The sequence below is a fragment of the Bufo gargarizans genome, chromosome 8, assembly GCF_014858855.1.
Source record: "Bufo gargarizans isolate SCDJY-AF-19 chromosome 8, ASM1485885v1, whole genome shotgun sequence".
Classification (NCBI taxonomy): Eukaryota; Metazoa; Chordata; class Amphibia; order Anura; family Bufonidae; genus Bufo; species Bufo gargarizans.
In genome coordinates, this window is record NC_058087.1 from 190988470 (window position 1) to 191012689 (window position 24220).

General features: G+C 43.2%; 1 protein-coding gene across 1 annotated transcript in view; it reads right to left on the reverse strand.

Moving 5' to 3' along the window:
• Positions 1-23856, reverse strand: part of LOC122945530 — a 45812-nt gene extending 21956 nt beyond the window's left edge. The window contains exons 1-6 of the mRNA XM_044304593.1: positions 23814-23856; positions 21674-21994; positions 19560-19901; positions 18993-19298; positions 15016-15351; positions 5071-5364 (exon numbers count right to left, since the gene is read on the reverse strand). Of these exons, the coding sequence (XP_044160528.1) occupies positions 5071-5364; positions 15016-15351; positions 18993-19298; positions 19560-19901; positions 21674-21994; positions 23814-23856 (1642 nt within the window). The remainder of the gene's footprint in view (positions 1-5070; positions 5365-15015; positions 15352-18992; positions 19299-19559; positions 19902-21673; positions 21995-23813) is intronic.
• Positions 23857-24220: the final 364 nt, after the last annotated feature.

Consider the following 24220-nt stretch of genomic DNA (forward strand, 5'->3'; position numbering starts at 1 on the left):
GTCTCCGCTCTCCACGACAGTAGAGATACCGGTTGGCATGATACTTAATGGGGTATTCTCAAGACTCTATTTCATACTTACCTGCTCCCGGCGCGCTGTCCACTTCCTAGTTTTGGCACTCGGCAGGGGGCGGGCTCCATCTTGATTGAAGTCTTCTCCCGGCCGGGCCGCTCGCTGTACTGAACGCGCATGCCGAGGCCGCGCATGCGCCCTGGTGACTTCTTCCTGGCCAGTATACTATACTGGCCAGGAAGAAATCACCATAGCGCATGAGCGGCCTCCGCGTGCGCGTTCAGTACAGCGCGCGGCCGGCCGGGAGAAGAGAAGAAGTCGTCTGCGCACGCGCGGCCACCGCGATTCCTGAGAAGAACGGTGGCCGTAACCAGGGGAGACAGAAGACAACAGTCAGGTAAGTATATGTTTATTTACTTCTAAGGGGTGGGGATTTGTTAATTAAATATATTTAGAAAAATGATCACTGTTAAATCATTAACAGATTTAACAGTGATCATTAAGATGAGAATACCCCTTTAAGGCGTCCGGTTGCCATGGTAACCATTGGGCTGCTGCAGAGGCCCAATGGTTACCATGGGAACTGGACTCTTAGTGGCAGTGCAATACTGACAGTACAGTACATTGCAATAATATTGCAATGCACTGTACTGCAAAAAGGCCCACTGGATCCTCAAGATCCAAGTGTGACTTAATTTAAAAAAAAGTGTGAAAATAAAACAAAGTAAAAAAAAATGTAAAACAAAAAAAATAAAATTAATAATAAAATAAATAGTCTTCTCCTTTATCCGCTCATTTATAATGGATTAAAAAAATGAAAAAATAAATAACACATAATTGGTACCTGATCTATAAAAGTATCATGTTATTACTAATCAAAATGACAGAATTGCTGTTTTTTCTCCTTCCCCAAAATTTTTATTAAAAGTGATCACAAAGTCATATGTACCCCAAAATTATGCCAGTAAAAATGACAGCTCTTCTCGCAAACACCAAGCCCTCACACAGCTACATTGGTGAAAAAATAAAAATGTTATGGAGGTTAGTGTATGGTGAAGCAAAATCTAACTTATTTTTAACACAAAAGTGATTTTATGGTGAAAAAGTGGTAAAACTATATTGATTTGGTATCACCATGTCCGTATCAACCCACAGAATGAAATTATCATATCATATATACCGCATGAGGAACCCCATAAAAATAAAAACACTGATAGAATTGCTTTTTTTACCTCCCTACCACTTTATAAAAAGTGATCAAATAGGCATATATACCCCAAAATTATACCAATAAAACTACAGCCCTTCCCAAAATAAAAACAAGCCCACACACAGCTGTATTGGTGGAAAAATAAAAATGTTATGGCCCCTAAAAGCTATTTCAGCAAATTCCATGTCAAAAAACCTGATTGCTGCTTCTTCCCTTCTGAATGCTGCCATTTCCCCAAACAGCAGTTTACAATCACATATAGGGTGTTGGCGTATTCAGGAATAAATGCATAGCAAATTACGGGGGGGATTTACTCCTGTTATGTCTTGTGAAAATAAAAAATTTGGGGCTAAAACAATTTTTTTTTAAACAGAAATTGTGATTTTTCATTTTTGCCAAGTGTTTCTAAATTCTATGAATGGTTGGTTCAAAGCATTCACTTCACCCCTTGATCAATTCATTGACGTTTTTTTTTTCTTCTATTCTTCTATGGGTAGCTCATGGTCTCTTCAAATGTGACATGACACCTGAAAACCATTCCAGAAAAATCTGCCCTACTTTAACAATATGGCGCTCCTTTCCTTCTGCGCCCTGCTGTGTGCCCATAAAGCTGATTTTACGACTACTTATATAAACTGCTCAATCAGGGTAATAAATATTGCTGTTAACCTTGCTATGTTACAGAAAAAATGGATTTATATGGAAAATCTGCACACAAATTGAATGGGGTCATTTATCAAACTGGTGTAAAGTAGAACTGGCTTAGTCGCCCATATTAACCAATAAGATGCCACATTTCATTTTTCACAGCTCCTTTAGAAAATGAAAGGAGGGAACTGATTGGTTGCTATGGTCAACTTGCCAGTTCTACTTTTAACGACACCTGAAATTTTTAAATTTCACTTTGCTTTAATTCCTGTAGAACACCTAAAGGGTTAATAAAGTTTGTAAAATCAGTTTTGAATAGTTTGAAGGGTGTAGTTCCTAAAATAGGGTAGGTTTTGGGTGGTTTTTATTATGTAAGCCCCTTAAAGTCACTTCAGAACTGAATTGGTCCTTAAAAACAAGGTTTTGAAAATTGTCTTGAAAATGTCAAAAATTGCTTCCTAAAAAAATAGAATAAAAGTTACAAAATTATGCCAATATAAAGACATATGGGGAATATTCATTAATAGCTATTTTGTGAGTAATCATTATTTGTCTTACAATCAGGGGTTTTACAGGGGTCACTAAGGGGGCCTTAGGTTGGGCCTTCATCTTTTTAGGGTGCAGAAGTTTGGATCCAGGATGTTTAACCCTTACCTTGTATGAGGCTACAGAGGGAGCTGACTCCCTTTGTCTCCCATCGGTATCTCGCAAAAGAAATTGCGGGTCTGCTAATGTCAGAGGAGGTGACAGCCTGGGTAATAGGAACAATCATTTTACACCTGGCAGCACTGACTGCGGATTGCCATTATACAGCTCTGTAATTCCAGCAAACCGTTCTTGTTATTGGGGTGCAGATGCTGTTTATTACAAGGAAATATTTCTACCTCTTATTAGCCCTTGTGCAGTGCAGTTACAGCCAGGTCCATAAATATTGGGACACTGACACAATTCTAACATCTTTGGCTCTATACACCACCACAATGGATTTGAATTGAAACAAACAAGATGTGCTTTACCTGCAGACTGTCAGCTTTACCTGCAGACTGTCAGCTTTACCTGCAGACTGTCAGCTGTAATTTGAGGGCATTTACATCCCAATCAGGTGAACGGTGCAGGAATTACAGCAGTTTGCATCTGTGCCTCCCACTTGTTAAGGGACCAAAAGTAATGGGACAGAATAATAATCATAAATCAAACTTTCACTTTTTAATACTTGGTTGCAAATCCTTTGCAGTCAATTACAGCCTGAAGTCTGGAACGCATAGACATCACCAGACACTGGGTCTCATCCCTGGTGATGCTCTGCCCGGCCTCTACTGCAACTGTCTTCAGTTCCTGCTTGTTCTTGGGGCATTTTCCCTTCAGTTTTGTCTTCAGCAAGTGAAATGCTCAATCGGAGTCAGGTCCGGTGATTGACTCGGCCATTGCAGAACATTCCACTTATTTCCCTTAAAAAACTCTTTGGTTGCTTTTGCAGGATGCTTTGGGTCATTGTCCATCTGCACTGTGAAGCGCCGTCCAATGAGTTCTGAAGCATTGGGCTGAATATGAGCAGATAATATTGCCCGAAACACTTCAGAATTCATCCTGCTGCTTTTGTCAGCAGTCACATCATCAATAAATACAAGAGAACCAGTTCTATTGGCAGCCATACATGCCCACGCCATGACACTACCACCACCATGCTTCACTGATGAGGTGGTATGCTTAGGATCATGAGCAGTTCCTTTCCTTCTCCATACTCTTCTCTTCCCATCGCTCTGGTACAAGTTGATCTTGGTCTCATCTGTCCATAGGATGTTGTTCCAGAACTGTGAAGGCTATTTTAGATGTCATTTGGCAAACTCTAATCTGGCCTTCCTGTTTTTGAGGCTCACCAATGGTTTACATCTTGTGGTGAACCCTCTGTATTCACTCTGGTGAAGTCTTCTCTTGATTGTTGACTTTGACACACATACACCTACCTCCTGGAGAGTGGTCTTGATCTGGCCAACTGTTGTGAAGGGTGTTTTCTTCACCAGGGAAATAATTATTCGGTCATCCACCACAGTTGTTTTCCGTGGTCTTCCGGGTCTTTTGGTGTTGCTGATCTCACCGGCGCGTTCCTTCTTTTTAAGAATGTTCCAAACAGTTGTTTTGGCCGCGCCTGATGTTTTTGCTATCTCTCTGATGGGTTTGTTGTGTTTTTTCAGCCTAATGATGGCTTCACTGATAGTGACCGCTCTTTGGATCTCATCTTGAGAGTTGACAGCAACAGATTCCAGATGCAAATAGCAAATAGCCGACTGGAAATGACCTCTGGACCTTTTATCTGCTCATTGTAATTGGGATAATGAGGGGATAACACACAACTGGCCATGGAGCAGCCGAGAAGCCAATTGTCCCATTACTTTTGGTTCCTTAACAAGTGGGAGGCACGTATGCAAACTGCTGTAATTCCTGCACCGTTCACCTGATTTGGATGTAAATACCTAAGATTACAGCTGACAGTCTGCGGGTAAAGCTGACAGTCTGCGGGTAAAGCTGACAGTCTGCGGGTAAAGCTGACAGTCTGCGGGTAAAGCTGACAGTCTGCAGGTAAAGCACATCTTGTCCGTTTCATTTCAAATCCATTGTGGTGATGTATAGAGACAAAAATTGTAAATTGTGTCAATGTCCCAATATTTATGGACCTGACTGTACATGTTCTAAAGCATTTTTTGGCTTGTATAAGGCTCCTTTCACATCACCGTTTCCACTTTTCGATCTCCGGCTCCATTGAGGAGCAGGAGAACAGAAAGGACGGATTCTGCAGATAACTGAGACCTAACTGAGCGTAACGGAGCCTAAAGACCCCATAGACTATAATGGGGCCCGTTTGCTGTCCGCTCAGAACATGATTTTTGAGCGAAGACGGAGAACGGAAAGGAGAAACGGTGATGTGAAAGGAGCCTTAGTGGGAAGAAAAGGCTTTATTAGCCGTTGAGTGGTGAAGTGCTAAAATTACAGCCCTTTTTGTCGTGCATTAGTGGCAAAAATAAAATATATTTGCCGCTCAGCGGTGCTAACGTTAGATTGCTGATGACAGCGCATGCAAGCCGGAGCATAGTGTCCCAGCAGACTGAGCCTCTTCATCAGGATGGTGATAGAAGGGTATACGGGTGTGACTAGGCCATCAGTGTTCTGTGCGGTGCGATGACCGGGTCCTTCTAGGGACGTACCTGTTACACGGAGGTCGTGATGCTGAGGAGATGTCAGGGATTCATGCTCCCAAGTCACTCGCACTCCAGAGCGGAAATCTTTCCAGGGAACTGTGCATTCACTTGTAGCATCAAAGGTCTGTTCCTCGTCCGTCTGGATAAGTTTTCTGGTTGAAGGGATTGGTTTATTATCTGCCATATTATTCCAGGTAATATTAATACTTGATGGATAAAACTTTAATAAACTCATGGAGCAGGTCACTGTGTCTGATGCACCGGGGGTTAACGTCACCGGCCTCACCATCTTCGGAATAGCTGGGAGTAAAAGTGATAAATGATGATAATGAATAGGAAAAAGCTTTGATCCAGAATCACTAATGTGTCTGCATCTAGAATCTGTCTAAACAGCTTTGCAATTTAGCGCAACCATATTTTTGCGTTACTCGCTCCGGCAGGAAGTACTGGCAGGGGAACGGCCCGCCGCATCCGTAACTACCATGTATAGTTGGTTTAGAGTAAGACAAATGTGTCTAGACATGTACCAAAGCCTGTCTAACTCTATGCCATCTATAGTATTAGTAACATGTTGATATGACATACCGCCGGTTATGCTGGGAATGCTGAGAGCGGCAAGTTATTATACATCTGGATGCAGCTCTTAGAGTGAACTATGTACATAACGTACTCTTCTCGCCCTGAGATCCGTACATTCAGAAGTAGTCTTGTAAACACTTATGTTGGAAAGTGGACGTGTCCTTTAAAGGGGTATCCCCACAATGGGGGTATATCGCTAGGGATCTGGGACCCGCACTTACAACGAGAACAGAGCGGGGAGAGCTATAGCTGCAGGACCCCAGGTGCACCACCAAGCGCTGCTGCCATAGAAGTGAATGGGAGTGCACCGCGCACAAGCGGCCCCTGCTCCCATTCATTTCTATGGGGCAGATGGAAATAGCGCTTGTCTATTTTTGGCGGCCCCATAGAAATGAATGGAGGGCGGCTGCGCATGCGCAGTGCGCCCTCCGTTTTTTCCCCCGCTCTGTTCTCATTGTAGCTGCGGGTCGAAGAGGTGGGACCCACACCTATCAGACAATGGGGGGCATATCCTAGTGATATGCCCCCATTGTCTGTGATGGGAACGCCTCTTTAATTCTTCATGTTAGCGTTCCATCTGCAATGTTATATCAATACTGATCTGTTCTAGTTAAATCCGGTTGTGTCACTTCAGCAAGTGGCATTTGTCATTTAGACAAAGTTAAATACAAGGCACTTAGTAATGTATTGTGATTGTTCATATTGCTTCCTTTGCTGGCTGGATTCATTTTTCCATCACTCTATAGGAAAAAAGTGCCGGCCTCTCTGGTGACCGGGACGGCGGAAGCTCACATAGGCGGGTGCTTTCTTCTGTAGTGTGCAGGCGTGGCCACAGCTGATCAATTGCAGGGTGGTCGTAACTAGAGATGAGCGAATCGAAGCTGACGAAGTGGAATTCGATCCGAATTTCAGGCAAAATTTGATTCGCACCAAAGCCGAATTTCCTCATGCTTCATGGTAACGAATAGTACTAAGCGGGAGGTGCCATATTCGATTTCACAATATTTCGCGACTATTCGATTGACTATTCGTCTTATATTTGTCAAAATTGATTATTCATCATTATTCTATTTATCGAGAAAAATATGCGATTTAATTATTCGCGTATTGCGATTTTTAACTGTATAAGGCAACTTTCCTAACTTGGCTAGGCTATATGTGTATTTTACAAAAAAAATCGCTAAATTGCTATATATTCTTGTTTTAGAATATGACAAATATTCTAAAAAACAAAGTTATAGCAACATAGCGAATATATTCGTTATTTAGAATATTCGTCTTTTTTTTTTCAATCTGTACTGTTATTCCACTTTGGCATACTCCTCCCCGACAAGCGTCCCCGTCACCTTGGGAACGCCTGTGGGTTAGAATATACCATCGGATCTGAGTTTCCCCTGAGATCGTGAAAACTCAGATCCAATGGTATATTCTAACCCACAGGCGTTCCTATGGTGACGGGGACGCTTGTCGGGGAGGAGTATGCGAAGAACTGTACAGAGTGGGAAAAAAAATGTGAATATTCTAAATAACGAATATATTCGCTATATTGCTATAACTTCATTTTTTAGAATATTCGTCATTTCTTTTCCATATTAAAACATGATTCCTTCCTGTGGGCCTCAAGAAAGAAGCACGGAGAAATCATGTTTTCAGATTGTTAAAAAATGCCGAATATTCGATATAGTGAATATTTAGAACTATATTCGAAATATTCGCGAATTAGCGAAGTTGCGATATTCGAGATTAATATTCGCTATTTGAATATTTGCACTCAACACTAGTAACGAATCAAATTTTTTCCTAAAATGGCCACTGCACGTGTGAGGACATGGAGAAAGGAACTCTGGGAAGGCGGGATCACCCACAATGCCAGGCATGCAGCCAATCAGCAGTCAGCCAGACCTGTGATGTCACAGCCCTATAAATAGCGGCAGCCAATGCCGGATTATAATAGGGGCGTTTAGGTCGGAAGCCCCAGGTCCAGTGTCAATGACGGGCCCATTGCCACACCAAACGCCCCAGTGCCGTTACATATTTACATTTTCATTTATCACGATGCGCAGCGCTAGTGCTGCGCTGACAACAGCAGGCTGGGCCCCGACTGGAAGCAGGGAGGGAGAGCCGCTGCAACGCTTCTTCCAATCAGCTCAGTGCCCGTTGTGCCACTCTGTGATGTCTTTAGTGGAAGTTTGCTCCCACAGCTAGCTAGGGTTGCCACCTGGAGCGCGGTAAAGTATCAGCCTGCCCTGTATTATCAGTGACTGTGTATACAGAGATAGCTGTCAATCACTGATAGGACCGCCTGCTTAACGGAATGAGCAGGAGCTTAAATGAATGAAATACAAGTTATACAGAATTTTATCCCATAAAACTATATATCACTCTGCTCATCTCCTCCTGCTCTATAACATGCTGCCTTCAACTTATAGCATTTTCATGGTGACCAGTTCCCTTTAAAGGGGTTGTCCCATTTCTCATTCCCACCTCCTTTTCCTGCAGCAGCTCACCGCTTCCTGTGCCGTGTGTGGCGGCACCTTCCACTTTGCAGCCGCTTGCGCTCTGCATTGCTATGGCGAACATTTCCTGAGCTAATGTACATGCCCAGGAGCAGTCCCTGGCAGCCAAGTTGGGAGATGCCGCACATGCTTCCAGCCAGCACGGGCAAGAAAGGAGTAACAGAGACACCGCGCAAGCGCGGCCGCCACTGGGGTATCGCAGCTGTGGTCAGAACACCTGATAATGACCTACAAAGGAAAACAAAATGTATGAATTTATGAATAGGGAGAGGAAGGGGCCATTATTGGACTAAACAGATGGAAAGCAACTTAGTGAAATGGGACAACCCCTTTATAGAGGGTCTGTCACCAGGATCAACCCTATTAGACCATATATACTGCCTGGTAGGACTCATCATGCTGATTATGTATGATAAATAGCTGCAGAGATATCAGCGGTTTTATTCATATGCAAATGAACAATTCGAGCACTCAGAGGCGGGGCTGAATATTCTGAGCAATGCTCTGCACACACCCCTCCGCCATTACCTGACAGGGCTAGACAGACAGAGCTGTGTTCTGGCGTATATATATCTGCTGCATATATGTGTATTATACACACTATGTACTATAGCTTCACCACACTCAGAAAGGTAATCTACATATTACTGCTTTATTCACAGCATAATATATGATTATAAAGTCACTGGTACTATGTGTTAGCTTATAAGTATAGAAAAACCATATATCACCATGTGGTAATGCTATAGCTTGAAGGGTTTCTGTCATCAGAAAAATCGTTATGTAGCTGGCTGACGTTAGCGATGTGCTAATGTCAGCAGAACATAACTGTATGACTTATATCTCCCTGCCTCCTGTTACGGTCCCTTAGGTGACTGATATCAGGAAATCAAGGAGATTGGCTGAGTGTGGAGGAATCTAACAGCCTCCTTGATTTCTCTTGATTCAGTGTTGATAGGGTTAATAATCACTCCCTTTTCTCAGCTGTTGCTGAGTGGTCATCACTTCTACCCTTTATAGTCTCACCCCACCCTTATGACTATGGGGTAGCTAGCTTCATTTGGGTTTGGCTGAGCTGGTGTGAGATCCTCTCTGGTGTTCCTGTTCTTCCATCTCTGCAAGTGTCATGTTTGTATTTGTTATATTCCCTGTTGTTGTATCCGGGCCTGAGACAGAGACTTCTATTCGTCCATCTGGGTAGTAATGGGTTGTCTCTGGTCCTATACTTATTCCAGGGCTTTATAGGAAAATCAGGGCCTAGGTATCCTGCTTATGAATATTTCTACCTTCAAGGTCTATTCATATTGATAGGTAGTCAAGGCCTGGATTAGGGTTGTCTAGGAGGTGACCTGTTCCTTCCCTAGTTTCCAGGCCCAGTTACTGTTCCCCTTCCCTCCTGTGTTCAGTGTGGAGCCCCCCCCCCCACCCCACTGATTGTGACACTGCTGCCGTTTGCGCTAAATAATTACTTTTATTTTAGGTGCTAGTGGGGCGTTGCTGCAGCACCTAGAGGCTCCGTCCTCTCACCGTTTGGCATGCCCTTGTAAAGGTGATTGACATCCTCGATCTCCTCCGTGCCCCGCAAATCCTGCACCTGCGCCGTCCATTTTAGTATTAGGCGCAGGCGCAGTGAGTGAAGGGCGGCAGCAACCATTTTTAAGGAGATGCAAATGAATTTATATAAACTTCAACGATCTTCCTAGTAACAATTACTACAAAAGTGACAAGTATTTAAATACTATACAATATATACCACAAAAGTTTTGTGGCAGCTCCGTCAGTATACACCACTGAATTCCTTTCACAATAGGGACACTGTGATCATTCATATACCGCTGTATTAATATCGTTGATATAATGTTGCACTAACAATTTTATATAGGGGGAATTTATTTTTACTGTTTATTCTTACTATTTTTACTGTATGTTTTATTTTATTTATATGTTGAAAGGCGAAGAGTTAAAGCAACTTAGTAACGTGTTACATATGTATTCAAATAAAGGGTGTATTCAATTTAAATGTATCTGTGTGTTCCACGTAGCCCCGGATGAGAGGGTGCTTGTCACATTTATATCTTCTTACATACTCCACATCACACGTTTTTGGGTGTACCGGTGACAGTGCACCTCTGCCCGTAATACCCAACCAGTGAGCCTCGGTAATCCTATTATATATTTTTCACATTGTACTTCATGACAGTCATACATTTTAGTCAATATATTTCACCTTTATTTATGAAAAATCCCAAATTTAACAAAAATTTTCAAAATTTCAATTTCTCTGCTTTTATAACATAAAGTGATACATCATAAAATATTTATTACTTAACATTCCCCATATGTCTACTTTATGTTGGCATCATTTTGTAAATGTCATTTTATTTTATTAGGACGTTAGAAGGCTTAGAATTTTAGATTTTTTTTTCAAATTTTTCTACATTTCCAACACCATTTTTTTGAGCAACAATTCAGTTATAAAGTGATTTAGTGGGGCTTACGTAGTGGAAACCACCTATAAAGGAACCGATTTTAGAAATTACACTTTTTTCTTGCAACACAGCAAAGGTTAACAGCAAAATAAACCTCAATATATAAGGTATTACTCTGATTCTGCAGTTCAGAGAAATATATATACAGGTGAAACTAAAAAAATTGCAAAAAGTCCATTTAGTTCAGTAATGCAAATTAAAAGGAATTGCATTAATGCAGCTTAAAATTAGAATTTTGTGAAAAGGTTCAATATTCTAGGCTCAAAGTGTCAGACTCTAGTCCGCTAATTAATCCATACCCCCTGAGCATAGTATACCTCAAAATTGAGACTTTGGGGTTTCATAAGCTGTAAACCATAATAATCCAAATTATAACAAATAAAGGCTTAAAATATCTCGCTTTGCCTGTAATGAGTCTCATATATTAGTTTCACCTTTTAAGTTGCATTACTGAAATAAATTAACTTTGCACAATATTCAAATTTTTCGAGTTTCACCTTTATATGTGGCGGTAAACTGCTCTATGGGCACATAGCAGTGGTCAGAAGGAAAGGAACGCCATATGGATTTTGGAGGCAGATTTTGCTAGAATGTTTTTTTAGGCACCATTTTGTAATTGAAGAGATCCTGACATACCCCTACAGTGGAAACCCTCAAAAATTGACCCAACCCTTAAAGAATATATTTAGGGGGGTACTGACCACTTTGACCACAGAAGCATTTTACGAAATTTGAAAACACTTGGTTGTGATAATGAAAAGCTTAATTTCTTCCAATAAAATGTTGCTTTAGCCCCAAATGTTTTATTTTCACAGGGATAGCAGGAGAAAAAGCACCCCATAATGTGTTAGCCATTTTCTCCTAAATGTGCCCCCACAGTGGTAAACTGCTGTGGGGGCACATGGCAAGACTCAGAAAGTAAGGAGCGTTATATGGCTTTTGCAGCACAGATTTTGATGAATTGGTTTAAGGGTGCCATTGGATTGGTTTAAGGGTGCCATTGGATTGGTTTAAGGGTGCCATTGGTGCCTCATTTTTTGCAGGATGAGGTGACGTTTTCATTGGTACCATTTTGGAGTACATAAGACTTTTTAATTGCTTAGTATTACACTTTCTATGAGGCAAGGTGAAAAAAAATCGCTGTTTTGGCATAGCGCATTCACCTGAGGGGGCATATAATGTGATATTTTTATAGAGCAGGTTGTTACGGACGTGGCGATACATAATATGTCTATCATGTTTATTTTTGTTAAGTTTTACACAATGAAAGCCTTTTTGAACAGAATAAAATCTTGTTTTTGTGTTGCCATTTTCTGAGAGCCTTATTTTATTTATTTTTTGACCGATTGTCTTAAGTAGGATCTCTTTTGTTGCGACATGAGATGTTGGTCTAATTGGTACCATTTTGGGCTAAATACACCTTTTTGATCGCTTGCTGTTACAATTTTTTTGATGCAAGGTGACCAGAAAATGGCTGTTTTGACACTGTCTTTATATATATATTTTTTTTAAGGTGTTCACCTGGCGGGGTGGATCATGTGATATTTTTATAGAGACAGTCGACACGGACGCTGCAAAACCAAATTTTTTTTACTTTATTTTGGGAAAAGGATGCTTTTTTTTTTTTTTTTACCTGAAGTTTTTAATTTTTTTTGTAAAACTTTTTTTTATTATTTCTTTTTTAACTTTCTTTTTTGTCCCACTCTGGGACCTCAACTTCTGGGGGTCTGATCCCCTGTACAATGCATTCCAATACTTCTAGGGTGCTGGATCTCACAGGCTCACAGGGATGGCAGCCACGATGCCTAATTAAGGCATCGGGTCCCTGTCACAGCATCACTGGGACCAGATGGACACCCCGCACCCGTCAGGATACCGCATGTGCCGCGGTCAGTGCTGACCGCGGTAGTGCAAGGGTTAATGCGCCGGCATCACTGTTTTCACCGATGCCGGTACATACAGCAGGGGTCCGACTATCAGTGACTGCCGGACATCTGTAGCTGATCGGGCGGGAGAAGCTCCTGTGGCCGCCCAATCAGAGCGCTGTAGCTGTATGGCGCTGGGATTTGTGACCGTGTTTCCAGCGACATACATGTACAGCGCTGGTATCCTATGGGTTAATGACATATTATTTATTATAGTATATCCTATTAATATAAAAAAATAATAATAATAGAAAGAAAACATATGTCTTTCTGGGGACTTCAACCTGGGATGTCTACATGCAAAGCCATTAGTGTAACCTCTAAGCTATAACATTACCACATGGTTTTTCTATACTTAGACGCTATCACATAATACTGCTATCTGTATGATCATATATTGTGTCTGTGGATAAAGCAGTAATATATATATATCAGCTTTCTGATTAGATATCAGTGTGGTTAAGCTATAGTACATAGTGTATATGATACACATATATACAGTAGATATGTATAATCCAGGATACAGCTCTGTATACAGTGACTAATCAAAATTGTGATTCTTGCAGGGGTCAGGTGTCAGGGTCAAGTGTGAGAGTCAGGTGTAAGAGTCAGATTCACCTCGAATATATTCGTATCGAACCAAATTTTTATTTTTTTTATTGCTGATTCGGCGAATGGAATATTAGAAAAATTCGCTCATCTCTAGTCATAACCATGGAAACCAGCGATGTATAATGTGATGGAAAAATGAATTCAGACAGCCAAGGAGGCAATATGGAGAATCACAATACATTAGTAAATGCCTTGCATTAACTTTCTCTACATGATAAATGCTACTGCTGAAGTGACACAACCCTTTTAAAGCTAACTTGTCATTATGCTTAGGAGTCCAGTAGGAGTTGCCAGCAATCTCTATATATGCACTCATACAGGAAAGGCTGCCGGTCAGTAATTAGGACCACCCACTGGACCCCAAAGCATTGAAAGCGTAGAGATTTAAGTAAATATATTACAAGTTTCCCACAAAACTATATATCAATCTGCTCAGCTCCTCCTGCTCAACACAATGCTGCCGATTGCTTTAAAGTGGCTATCCTGTGGGGTTAGGTTCTATGTTCAGCATTCAAGTAGAAGAAGTGGATCAGCACTCGACCTTTGATACTAATATATCTTCACTTTATTGCCATAAACAGATTACAGGCAAATATGATGCTTTTTTGCTAAACAGCCTTTTTAGGCTGTTTAGCCGAAACGCGTCACATTTGCCTGTATTCTGTTTATGGCAATAAAGTAATGATTTATTAGCATCAAAGGTCGAGTGCTGATCCACTTCTTCTACTTGGATGTATGGACCTGCAACACAGCATACGAGCACCACCACCTTCTTCCAGGGTGCCACCTGATTATTTCTATATTTTTTATTTTTTTATTTTAGCACAAAGTTGCAACATACATAAAACCCCAAAAAATTGTAAGGGTCCGAATACTTTCTGAATGCACTGTATTAGGTCTTTATATTTATGTAATTTTAGTTTTATTGTTTTTCATTTTTGATACCTGTAAAAGAGTCCTTTTCACACTACATTCTATTGTTTTGTTTTTTCATAGCACAAAATAGCACTAAAATACGTTTTAAAACTGTGTCACCTGTGTTCTCCTTGTTATTATACAGGAAATATACGGCAGTCAGGGCAGGGTTAGAAGTTGTGGTGTGGGACAGTAGTGGCTTTTATTTTCTTATATACCGTATTTTTCACCCCATAAGACGCAGTTCCCCACCCCTGCGTCTTATGGGGCGAATACTAATGAAGTGGTTCCATTTTTGGAGCGCTACATTAGTACCGGAGGACCATGAAGCGGTGAAGGATCTGTACTCACCGCTTCCTGGTCCTCCGCTCGGCTGTGCGCAGCCTTCACAGCTGACAGCCGAGAACCAGGAAGAAGAGAGAGAGCGCTGGTGGTGAGGAGCGGCGGCGTCCAGGAGCAGGAGAGGTAAGTTGGCTGACATGGGGGCATGATGGCTGACATGGGGGCATGATGGCTGACATGGGGGCATGATGGCTGACATGGGGGCATGATGGCTGACATGGGGGCATGATGGCTGACATGGGAGCATGATGGCTGACAAGGGGGCATGGTAGCTTGCATGGGGGAATGATGGCTGACATGGGGGCATGATGGTTGACATGGGGTAGCATAATGGCTGGCATGAGGGTCTGATGGCTGACATGGGGGGCTGATCTGAGGCATTGGGGTCTGATCTGAGGTCTGATTAACATTGGGGGTCTGATTGCTGGTCTGACCTGAGGTGTAATGGAAAATATTTTTTTAGTTATTTTCTCTTAACTTTCTTTTATTTTACACATTGTGCTCTCTCCCCACATACAAGACCTTTGGGGACATTTTAGCATGCTTATATACTTTGAAAAGTACTTTGCTTACCCCTCATCTTGGCTTTCCCCGTACTCCGTTCTATTGGATCCTTTAGGCTGGGATGTATAACTTTGCAGATAAATTCGAGGTCTTCAGGCTGTGACTGAGCCATGAATGATAAGGAGGCTGAGCAGGAGCGCAGGTTATCAGCAGTTCTCTCCGGTTTGATAGACATTTTGTAAGTTCCATCCATAATTGGTGTTACAGATTCCCCAACCTTCTCGTACCAGTTCACCGTCAAGTTATCAGGGAAAAACATTGAGATTTTGCAAGTGACTGCCGTCTGTTTGCCCATTTGCAGAATCAGAGGAGTCATTTCCACAATTCTTGGACGCCAAGGAAAATCTAGAAAATATTAGTGTTAGATGTAGAGACTAGCATCACATATACAGTATGTATGGTCGATGCAAAAATATGTCTCCATTTAGTTAAGCGTATGGGCCAATTGTTTGATCATATTTGGGAATTTCAAAGAGGTTGACTGATGACCTGAACCCCTTTTTATAAGCTCTATTAATGAATATGGATATTGTGGGGAACCTCTGTTTGAGCCGAAAGGAGACCTTCTCTGTGAGGACCCTGATTGACTTGGCTGTCCATGCATTGCATTCTGGCCACGCTGCTACAATGACTCTATATATTATCAATATTATATAATTGACTGCCTGCGTACTGACTTCTTTTAATTTCACTGATTTTACCCTTCCATGCCTGACCTGATCTCAGTCTGAACTCCTTACTAACCCTGAGCTGTGTTCCCCGACCTTAGACTGTTTATTAGAATGCACATGCTGTGCCTGCCCAGACCTCGTCTGCACCTGCTCTGCACCAGTGTCATCTGTTAGGCCCCTTTCGCACGAGCGAGTTTTCCGCGCGGGTGCAATGCGTGATGCGAACGCATTGCATCCGCACGGAATTCGGACCCATTCATTTCAATGGGTCTGTGTACACGCATCACTTGTGCATTGCGTGAAAATCGCAGCATGTTCTATATGCTGCGTTTTTCACGCAACGCTGGCCCCATAGAAGTGAATGCGGCTGCGTCAAAAGCAAGCAAGTCCGGATGCGATGTGTTTTTCACTGATGGTTGCTAAGAGATGTTGTTTGTAAACATTCAGTTTTCTATCATGCACGTGAAAAATGCATCAATGCGCATTTCACCCATGCAAAAAAAACTGAACAACTGTCACGAAGGGGAGTGGGGGAAACCCCCCACCGTGTGGTGTCAAAGGATAGAAGGGGATCAGCCTGACCGAAAGGAGTAATAAGGGAGCAGGTAAACTCCTACAGCGTCCCTAATCCTCTCCCTGACTCCTCACCGTGTGAGCGGACCCCGATGGTAGGACGACTCATACTCAGGATTCCTAGAGACCCTAAGTCCCCTGGGAATCCCTCACCAAGGAGCAGGGAAGAGACGACCTGTTCATCCCAGTCATGGAGGAACAGGAGTCTCTATCTGAGGCCAGGCTGCAAGGAGAGGGGAACACATACAGCTCTAGAGATGGCAGGTAAGTGAAACCCATAACACACTCACCTGCCACAGACACACTGACTGGAACCTGTGCACTAGTGCTGCTGTCCACACCAACATTAAAGGACACAGCACACACCACAACCACACAGGAACCCAGGATACCCATAGCTTCAATAAACATGAGACAGGGGAATGTCTAGCAAACATGACACCAAACACCACCAGACATGTAACACCAAACTAGACATACAAACACCCTGAACATAACCCACTCCATACAAATAGGGACAGGAAGGGAAGGAGACACTGGGATGACATTGATGACCCCAAGGGTGGCCCTCACTGGACAGATGGAACGCTCTGGAGTGGAGCAGAGCTCCAGCACCAACCACAGCTGAAGTACAACTGACTCCAGCCAGGAAACCACAGAAGATATAAGCCAAGTGACCACCCCTAGTCAGGGAGTTAACCCTTCAGCACCAGAGGGAGGCTACAACTCAATGGGGAAGTGCACACACAAGCATACCAAACACATAACCACCGGCAACAGCATGCGTGGCAACCATGTCACGGCAATCACCCAGAAGGCCGAGACACTGCCACCGCATGCTCTCACAGCAACACGTTGCCGTGGGCAACCGCAAGTGTGGCAACAGTGTCACAGCGTACACCATAAGCCGTGACAACAACTGAACGCGATCGCATAAAAAACTGAATGAACTTGCTGGCGAAATCGTGCATTTTTCCCTGAACGCATCCGGACCTAATCCGGACGCGCTCGTCTGCAAGGGGCCTTAAGCAAACAGAGACTACTCCAAGAGGTAGCGGCCTGGTGGTTCTGCTGCAGCAATGTCCAGATCCCTATATAAGGGTAAAACCAGGGGACTGCCAGGATGATGCCCTTATTAGTAACCCCAAGCTTAATCTGTTCGGCTGACACAATGGGTCCACACCCACTGCCGTAGCAGCATATTTACTTTCTTAGAAATCTCGGAATTTTAGAAATTTTAATCATAAATATATGCTAAGTTATGTTCTGTCATGCTAAGGCCCCTAATTATAAAAAAAACTGAGATCTAGGATGAAGCAGCAATAGAAACTTCAGCTGTCACGTCTTCTTAGTTGTCTCCTCTCCCTTAAATTAAAGCTGGCCATACACATGGGATAAACATTGGCTTGTCGTCCAACAGCTATCTCTCAAACTCTTCCCATACAGATGTAGTAAATTAAGATAAGGGAAAAAGTCGCTGTCTGAAACCTCTGTCTTTGGCTTATTTCCCTGAAAACAAAAGGATTGGACATGTGAAAACCAATGTGCCTGATCCTTACCTCCGGAAGATAAGACCCCATAAACATTAGATGTGTAACATCCTGAAGTATGTCACTAAACTTCTGTCACCCTGCTTCATAATATGTTAAGTGTATATTATTATCATCTTGTGTAATCTTGCTTTACATTTTCCATTATATACTGGACAGATCTGCCCCAGAGATCAAGCTGATCAAGAGGACCTTTCACCACTCCTGACATGCCTATTTTAACAATTCTGGAGCATCTATTCTTATGACTCTATGTTGTGCCGTTCCTTTATTATTTGCACTAGAAGTTATGAATGAATTGCTATAAGCCTTCAGTAAGGGTACAGAGGGGGCGGTAACCAGTTGGGGGTGTGTCCCTGCACAGACTGACTCTATCCAATCAGTGCTGCCATTTTCAGACTGTGCAGGTACACGCCCCCAACTGGTTACCACCCCCTCTGTACCCTTACTGCAGACTGCTAGCAATTCATTCATAACTTCTAGTAGAAATAATAAAGCAATGGCACAACATACAGACATAAGAAAAGATGTTCCAGAATTGATATTACATGGGGAATGCATAAAGCTATTAAAACAGGAATGTCAGGAGCTGTGAGAGGTCCTCTTTAACTGTGTGAGGCAACATGATTAGCCTATTTTCGAAGTTTGACAATTTCTGGTCATTTAGCCGTATGAGCATATGGCAGACCACTGTTTTCAAGAACTTTGAAAACTACTGCACCTGTTTATTTTAAAGGCACACTTTAAAGGGATTTTTTAAGATTTGAAAAAACTTGACCCAAAGCTGGGTGTGTAAAATAAATTTTAAAAAACATAATCGTTCAATGTCTTGCATTCCCGTGCTGCTGCTCCGGTCCTACCACTCTGATCCAAGCTGCTCCTGTAGCAGTCATGTGCCATTCATCGTTCATGTGACTACTGCAGCCAGTCACTGGAGGTTCACCGCTGAGGCCAGTGATTGGCTGAGCAGTCTTTTCATGTGTGTGATGTATAGGGGGACCCAGGCAGTGGCGGGGGTCAGTGAGGCAAGAATTGCTTGTTTTCATTTTGCCTGTTTAACTGAACTTTATCCGTTGGACAACCCCTTTAAAGACCAAGTAAGGGTGGCAGAGAAGGGAGTCAAACTCTGAACGTGCTATCCTGTAAATCTATATCATTTTGTGCAATGAGTTTTCTTGGTTCACCGTCTCACCTGCATCTCTTACAGACATCTCTCTGCTTTCTGCCCGGTCCATTGTTTTATGTTTCCATGTCACTTTCAGTTTAAAATCCAAGTCGTTAAAGCTCTGCCCGGGGATTGTACACCTTGTAGTAATGGAGAAGGTGCCGTCAGGATTTTCGGCGGCTCTTTCCTCTGACGGCTTCTTCTCCGGGGATTGACCATCGCTCCATGTGATCCTTATGTCTTTAGGATAAAACTTTAGAAGAGATAAAGCTGCTATCACATCTCCGGAGTCACCGATGGAAAGCTGTATGGGATGGTCGAGTGTAGGTTTCACTGAAAGGGAGAAGAAATAAAGCGTAAATCATCAGTAAGTCATCAGTAATACTCAGACGGTCATCAGATGCATTTAAATGTCGTCTAATATTTCTTTTTGGATGTACCTGCCATACTAGTGCACGCTAGGCAGAGTACCAGTGCTATAAGGTCATAGTGATGGCAGATCCTTCATGGTATAAAGTGAACAGACACTGCAGCTCTTGACGCCTGGAGATGACACTGGTGCGGATCTTAGTCGGAGGATCCGCCTGAACTCACCGCACACTTGTATCCGTCCTGTGCTCCTCTCCGCCGGCTGCTCCAGGCTGGGATGTGCGACTCTACAGATGATCTCTGCGCCTTGATCCTCCAGCGATGGGGTGAGCAGTAGACATGCTGTGCAGGTAAATGTCTTGTCGCGCTGCTGCTGTGACGTGTGAGGTGTAATCTTGTATTTCTCAGACGTCTTCATTATTTCCTCATTACCCTTTACTTTCCTAATCCAGTTCACAGTGAGATTATCGGGGTAAAAACGTGAGATTGTGCACTGGAGCGGCGTCTGGCTGTTCAGCGTCAGATTTGGTGTCAATATTTCCCCCAGTTCTGGAGAAGACATTAAATCTGCAAAAAGAAAAGTTATCAGATGCTTCGTTTATTTCATGTTTCTGGATAACAAGTATTAGCGTTTATCATTGACAGATCAGCTCCCTGTCATGATTGGCCTCAAATAAATCAGTTAGAGACAGTGCTTGGCAGCAAGGGTAGCCTGAGCGTGAATCGGGATCTTTTATCTTCATGAGTTTGTTTATTTTTTAGATCCAGGGAACTGTGTTTAAGAAGTTCTTACTTTATAGTTGTCTGCCTGTTCATACAGGTGAAACTCGAAAAATTTGAATATTGTGCAAAAGTTGATTTATTTCAGTAATGCAACTCAAAAGGTGAAACTAACATATGAGACTCGTTACAGGCAAAGCGAGATATTTCAAGCCTTTATTTGTGATAATTTGGATGATTATGGCTTACAGCTTATGAAACCCCAAATTCACAATCTCAGAAAATTAGAATATTGAAGAAAAGGTTCACTATTCTAGGCTCAAAGTGTCACACTCTAGTCAGCTAATTAATCCACATCACCTGCAAAGGGTTCCTGAGTCTTTACATTGTCTCTCAGTCTGGTTCAGTAGGAATAACAATCATGGGAAAGACTTCTGACCGGACAGTTGTGCAGAAAACCATCATTGACACCTCCATAAGGAGGGAAAGCCTCAAAAGGTAATTGCAAAAGAAGTTGGATGTTCCCAAAGTGCTGTATCAAAGCACAATAATAGAAAGTTATGTGGAAGGGACAAGTGTGGAAGACAAAGGTGCACAAGCAGCAGGGACGACCGCAGCCTGGAGAGGATGGTCAGGTAAAGGCCATTCAAAAGTGTTGGGGACTTTCACGGAGTGGACTGAGGCTGGAGTTAGTGCATCAAGAGCCACCACACACAGACGGATCCTGGACATGGGCTTCAAATGTCGTATATTCCTCTTGTCAAGCATCTCCTGAACTGCGTCAGAAGCATCTTACCTGGGCTAAAGAAAAAAAGAACTGGTCTGTTGCTCAGTGGTCCAAAATCCTCTTTTCTGATGAGAGCAACTTTTGCATCTTATTTGGAAACCAAGGACCCAGAGTCTGGAGGAAGAATAGAGAGGCACACAATGCAAGATGCTTGAAGTCCAGTGTGAAGTTTCCACAGTCTGTGGTGATTTAGGGAGCCATGTCATCTGCTGGTGTTGGTCCACTGTGCTTCATTAAGTCCAAAGTCAACGCAACCATCTACCAGGAGATTTTGGAGCATTTCATGCTTCCTTCCGCAGACGAGCTTTATGGAGATGGTGACTTTATGGAGATGGAAATTTTTCGAGTTTCACCCTGTACATATGAAAGATGCCATGCAGGTCACCACCAGCATTCACCATTAGGTGGCGTGAGAGCTTCCCGTGAGTCTTATTGACTGTAGTGTATGATAAGCACTAAGCTCCCTCTGGTTGTAGCCTGCATCCGTGTCCGAATTACGGTCTACAAACCACGAATCTGCAAAATTACAGACAACTTCTCTGTACAATCCGTATTTTTCTTACTCTCGTCTACAGAAGTTGCAATTCTTTTCCACAAGCAAAACAGGCACACGGATCCACAAAAAATACCGATGTGTGCATGACTACATAGAAATGCATTGGTCAATGTCACACTGATGAAGATACAGTCGTGTGTGCATGAGGCCTAACCCTTTCTTCCACCTTCCTTTTTTCTAGTTTGTTTAGTGAAAGGAAGAGTAATTATATAGATAGAAAGCCCTGGGCAGTATTATAGGTTTAGGGAAGATGTCGCAATCTCCAGTGACACTTACGTGTGTTGTCTTTGTTCTGATGAGGCGTCCATTCTTTGTAGGACGGATGCTTCAGTTTCCGGTGAGTCACCGTAGCACGCAGGGTATACTCCTCTCCAGCGATGACTTTGTCTCGGAGGCTTTCAGTGGTGCTGGTCACATTAAAAGTGCCATCTGGGTTTTCTTGCATGACGTCTGTAGATTCCAGGTTCTGCGGGGTTTTACTTGAAGGAGGTTGAAAGATTTCCCAGGTGACTGAGATTTCTTTGGGGTAAAAATGGTCCACATTCAAAGTGAAGCTGCCGTCTGTCACCGGTGTGATGTTCCTTAGCTTTGGATGGCCTGGAACAACAAGCGATAGTTATTCCCTATCATAAAATTACTATACGCAGGAGCTCCGTACAGTATTAGAATGTATTGGCTTCAATGAGCCAAAGTCATTACTTTGCGAAGTCTCGCGGGACTTGGCATGATAACTTCAGAAATTGATTTATACTGTGAAAAACCATTTCCCGAACTCGGGTTCAGTTCCAAGATAGCACTTGGAACCGAAGCCGAGTTCTGGAAATGATTTTTTACAGTACAAATTAATTTATAAAGTTACTGCGAGAAGTCTCGCGAGACTTCGCAAAGCAATAACTTCGGCTCATCAGAGCCAATACATTCTAATACTGTACGGAGCTCCTGCTCCGTACAGTATTAGAACGAAGCTTTATGCGAATCGACTTTGGATGTTTCATCCGAAGTCGCTTCGCTCATTCCGAGTGCTAGTACACCAGCGGTGAGAAAAATTTCTTTGTAAAGCCGCTAAACGTTCTCCTGGTATGTTAAGGGGGAAGGCCTCTGTTTGTTATGTGTTTATCTTATATCCTGCGTGCAGTAACTTGGATCAGACAGTTATAGAATTACTTTTGCTTGAAGTGTCCCTGTACTTCGGTAAAACGTTTGAAAGACTTATCAAAGGTTTTGATTGGTGGGGGTTTGAGTCCCGAGACCCCCACTGATCACTAAAGCAAGAAGAGAGGAGCCGTGCCACGGAACGCTCTCCTGGCTGCAGAGGGTGGAATTGACACGGACTAAATAGAAGTCTATGGGCCAATCTCAGTTCTGTCTCCTGCAGTTAGAAGAGAGAGCTCGACACGTGAACTCTCCTCTCTCCTTGTAGTGATCAGTGGGGGTCTCAGCACACGGCCCACCCATCGAAACCTTTCATATATCGCTGTAACGTATCGACAGTTTTACCACAATACAGGGCTTATGCACACAACTTCAAAGGGGCCGCAAAAGATGCCACTCCGTGTGCTGTCTGCATCCGTATGTCCGTTCCGTGGTCCCCGCAAAAAATAAAAAAAGAACATTTCCTATTCTTGTCTGTGTGTACGCACAAGGATAGGGCGTTCTGCTCCGCAAAATGCGGAATTAACACGGCCGGTATCTGTGTTTTATGGTTCTGCAACTTGTGGGCCTCAATAGCTATGGCCGTGTGCATAAACCCTTTCGCAAGATAATAGGATGTGCCAATGTTCACCAACTTACCCCAGAGTGTTCTCTGGTTAACGAGTGGCTGGTATGGCAGCCTAGTCCCTTTCTCTCACATGGGACAGAGCTGACGTGAGTTGCCCTATATGGGACAGCTACTGTGAGGAGTATGGGAGGGCGCCCGGTAAACAGTCCAGGGGCTCGCCCGCCGCCCCTTCAGTTGCATGCATTACTTTGCAATATTAGCACGATGCAGCTCCTCTCAGACCTCAGGCCTGTTCCGTATTATGATGCTGATCATCAGGGGGTTAAAAGCATCCTTCGATATTAGACAGATGTTTTTTCTCTTCCACCTCTCTGGTTCATGGGTTGTGCCTAGTATTGCAGCAAAGCAAGTTACACACAGGGTTAATGCAGTGAGAAGAATAATGGTGATGATATATCCATTCACAAAACCTGCAAAATGAACCCCGGGTCCCTGCTCCAGACGCAGTCACATTGCACCGCTCCGCATCCCAGATTGCATGCCTGTCTCCACAGTGCAATGTCAGGGAGGAGCTGGTATGGCAGCCGCTGTGGAGAAGCCCCCTGCTGCTGCCCCTTCCAGAATGATCACAGGATGCACCTTCTCCTTTTTTTCTTGCCTCCATGACTTGTCTTACAGATAAAATATAAAACATACCTGAGTGTGAGGACAGGAGGAGAGCGGTGGGCGAGGCAGCCATGGTCTTCGGAGTCAAAAGATGTTTTCACTATTGCAACACAGTAAGTGGATTGTGTCCCAACAGAGAAAGTCTGCAGTGAAGATCTGGAAGCCACAGCAGATCTGCTTCTCTTCCATATCTGCCTGCAAAGCCACATGAGCTGCAGAACTGGAGCTCCAGTCTCCAGACAGCCGTAACTTCTTCTTATAGGGTCTTCATCTTTGCTGGACGTAGATCTCCAGGGCTTATTGGTGCAGGTCATTTATTGCATTGTGTTTATCTGGAGTCTTAGAAAACTTCTGACATGGAAGCCGTGAGAGCACTTCACAGGGCGGATCGGCTGACGCCAGGGAGCGGCCGCGCTCACCTTTGTATAATGGGCGCA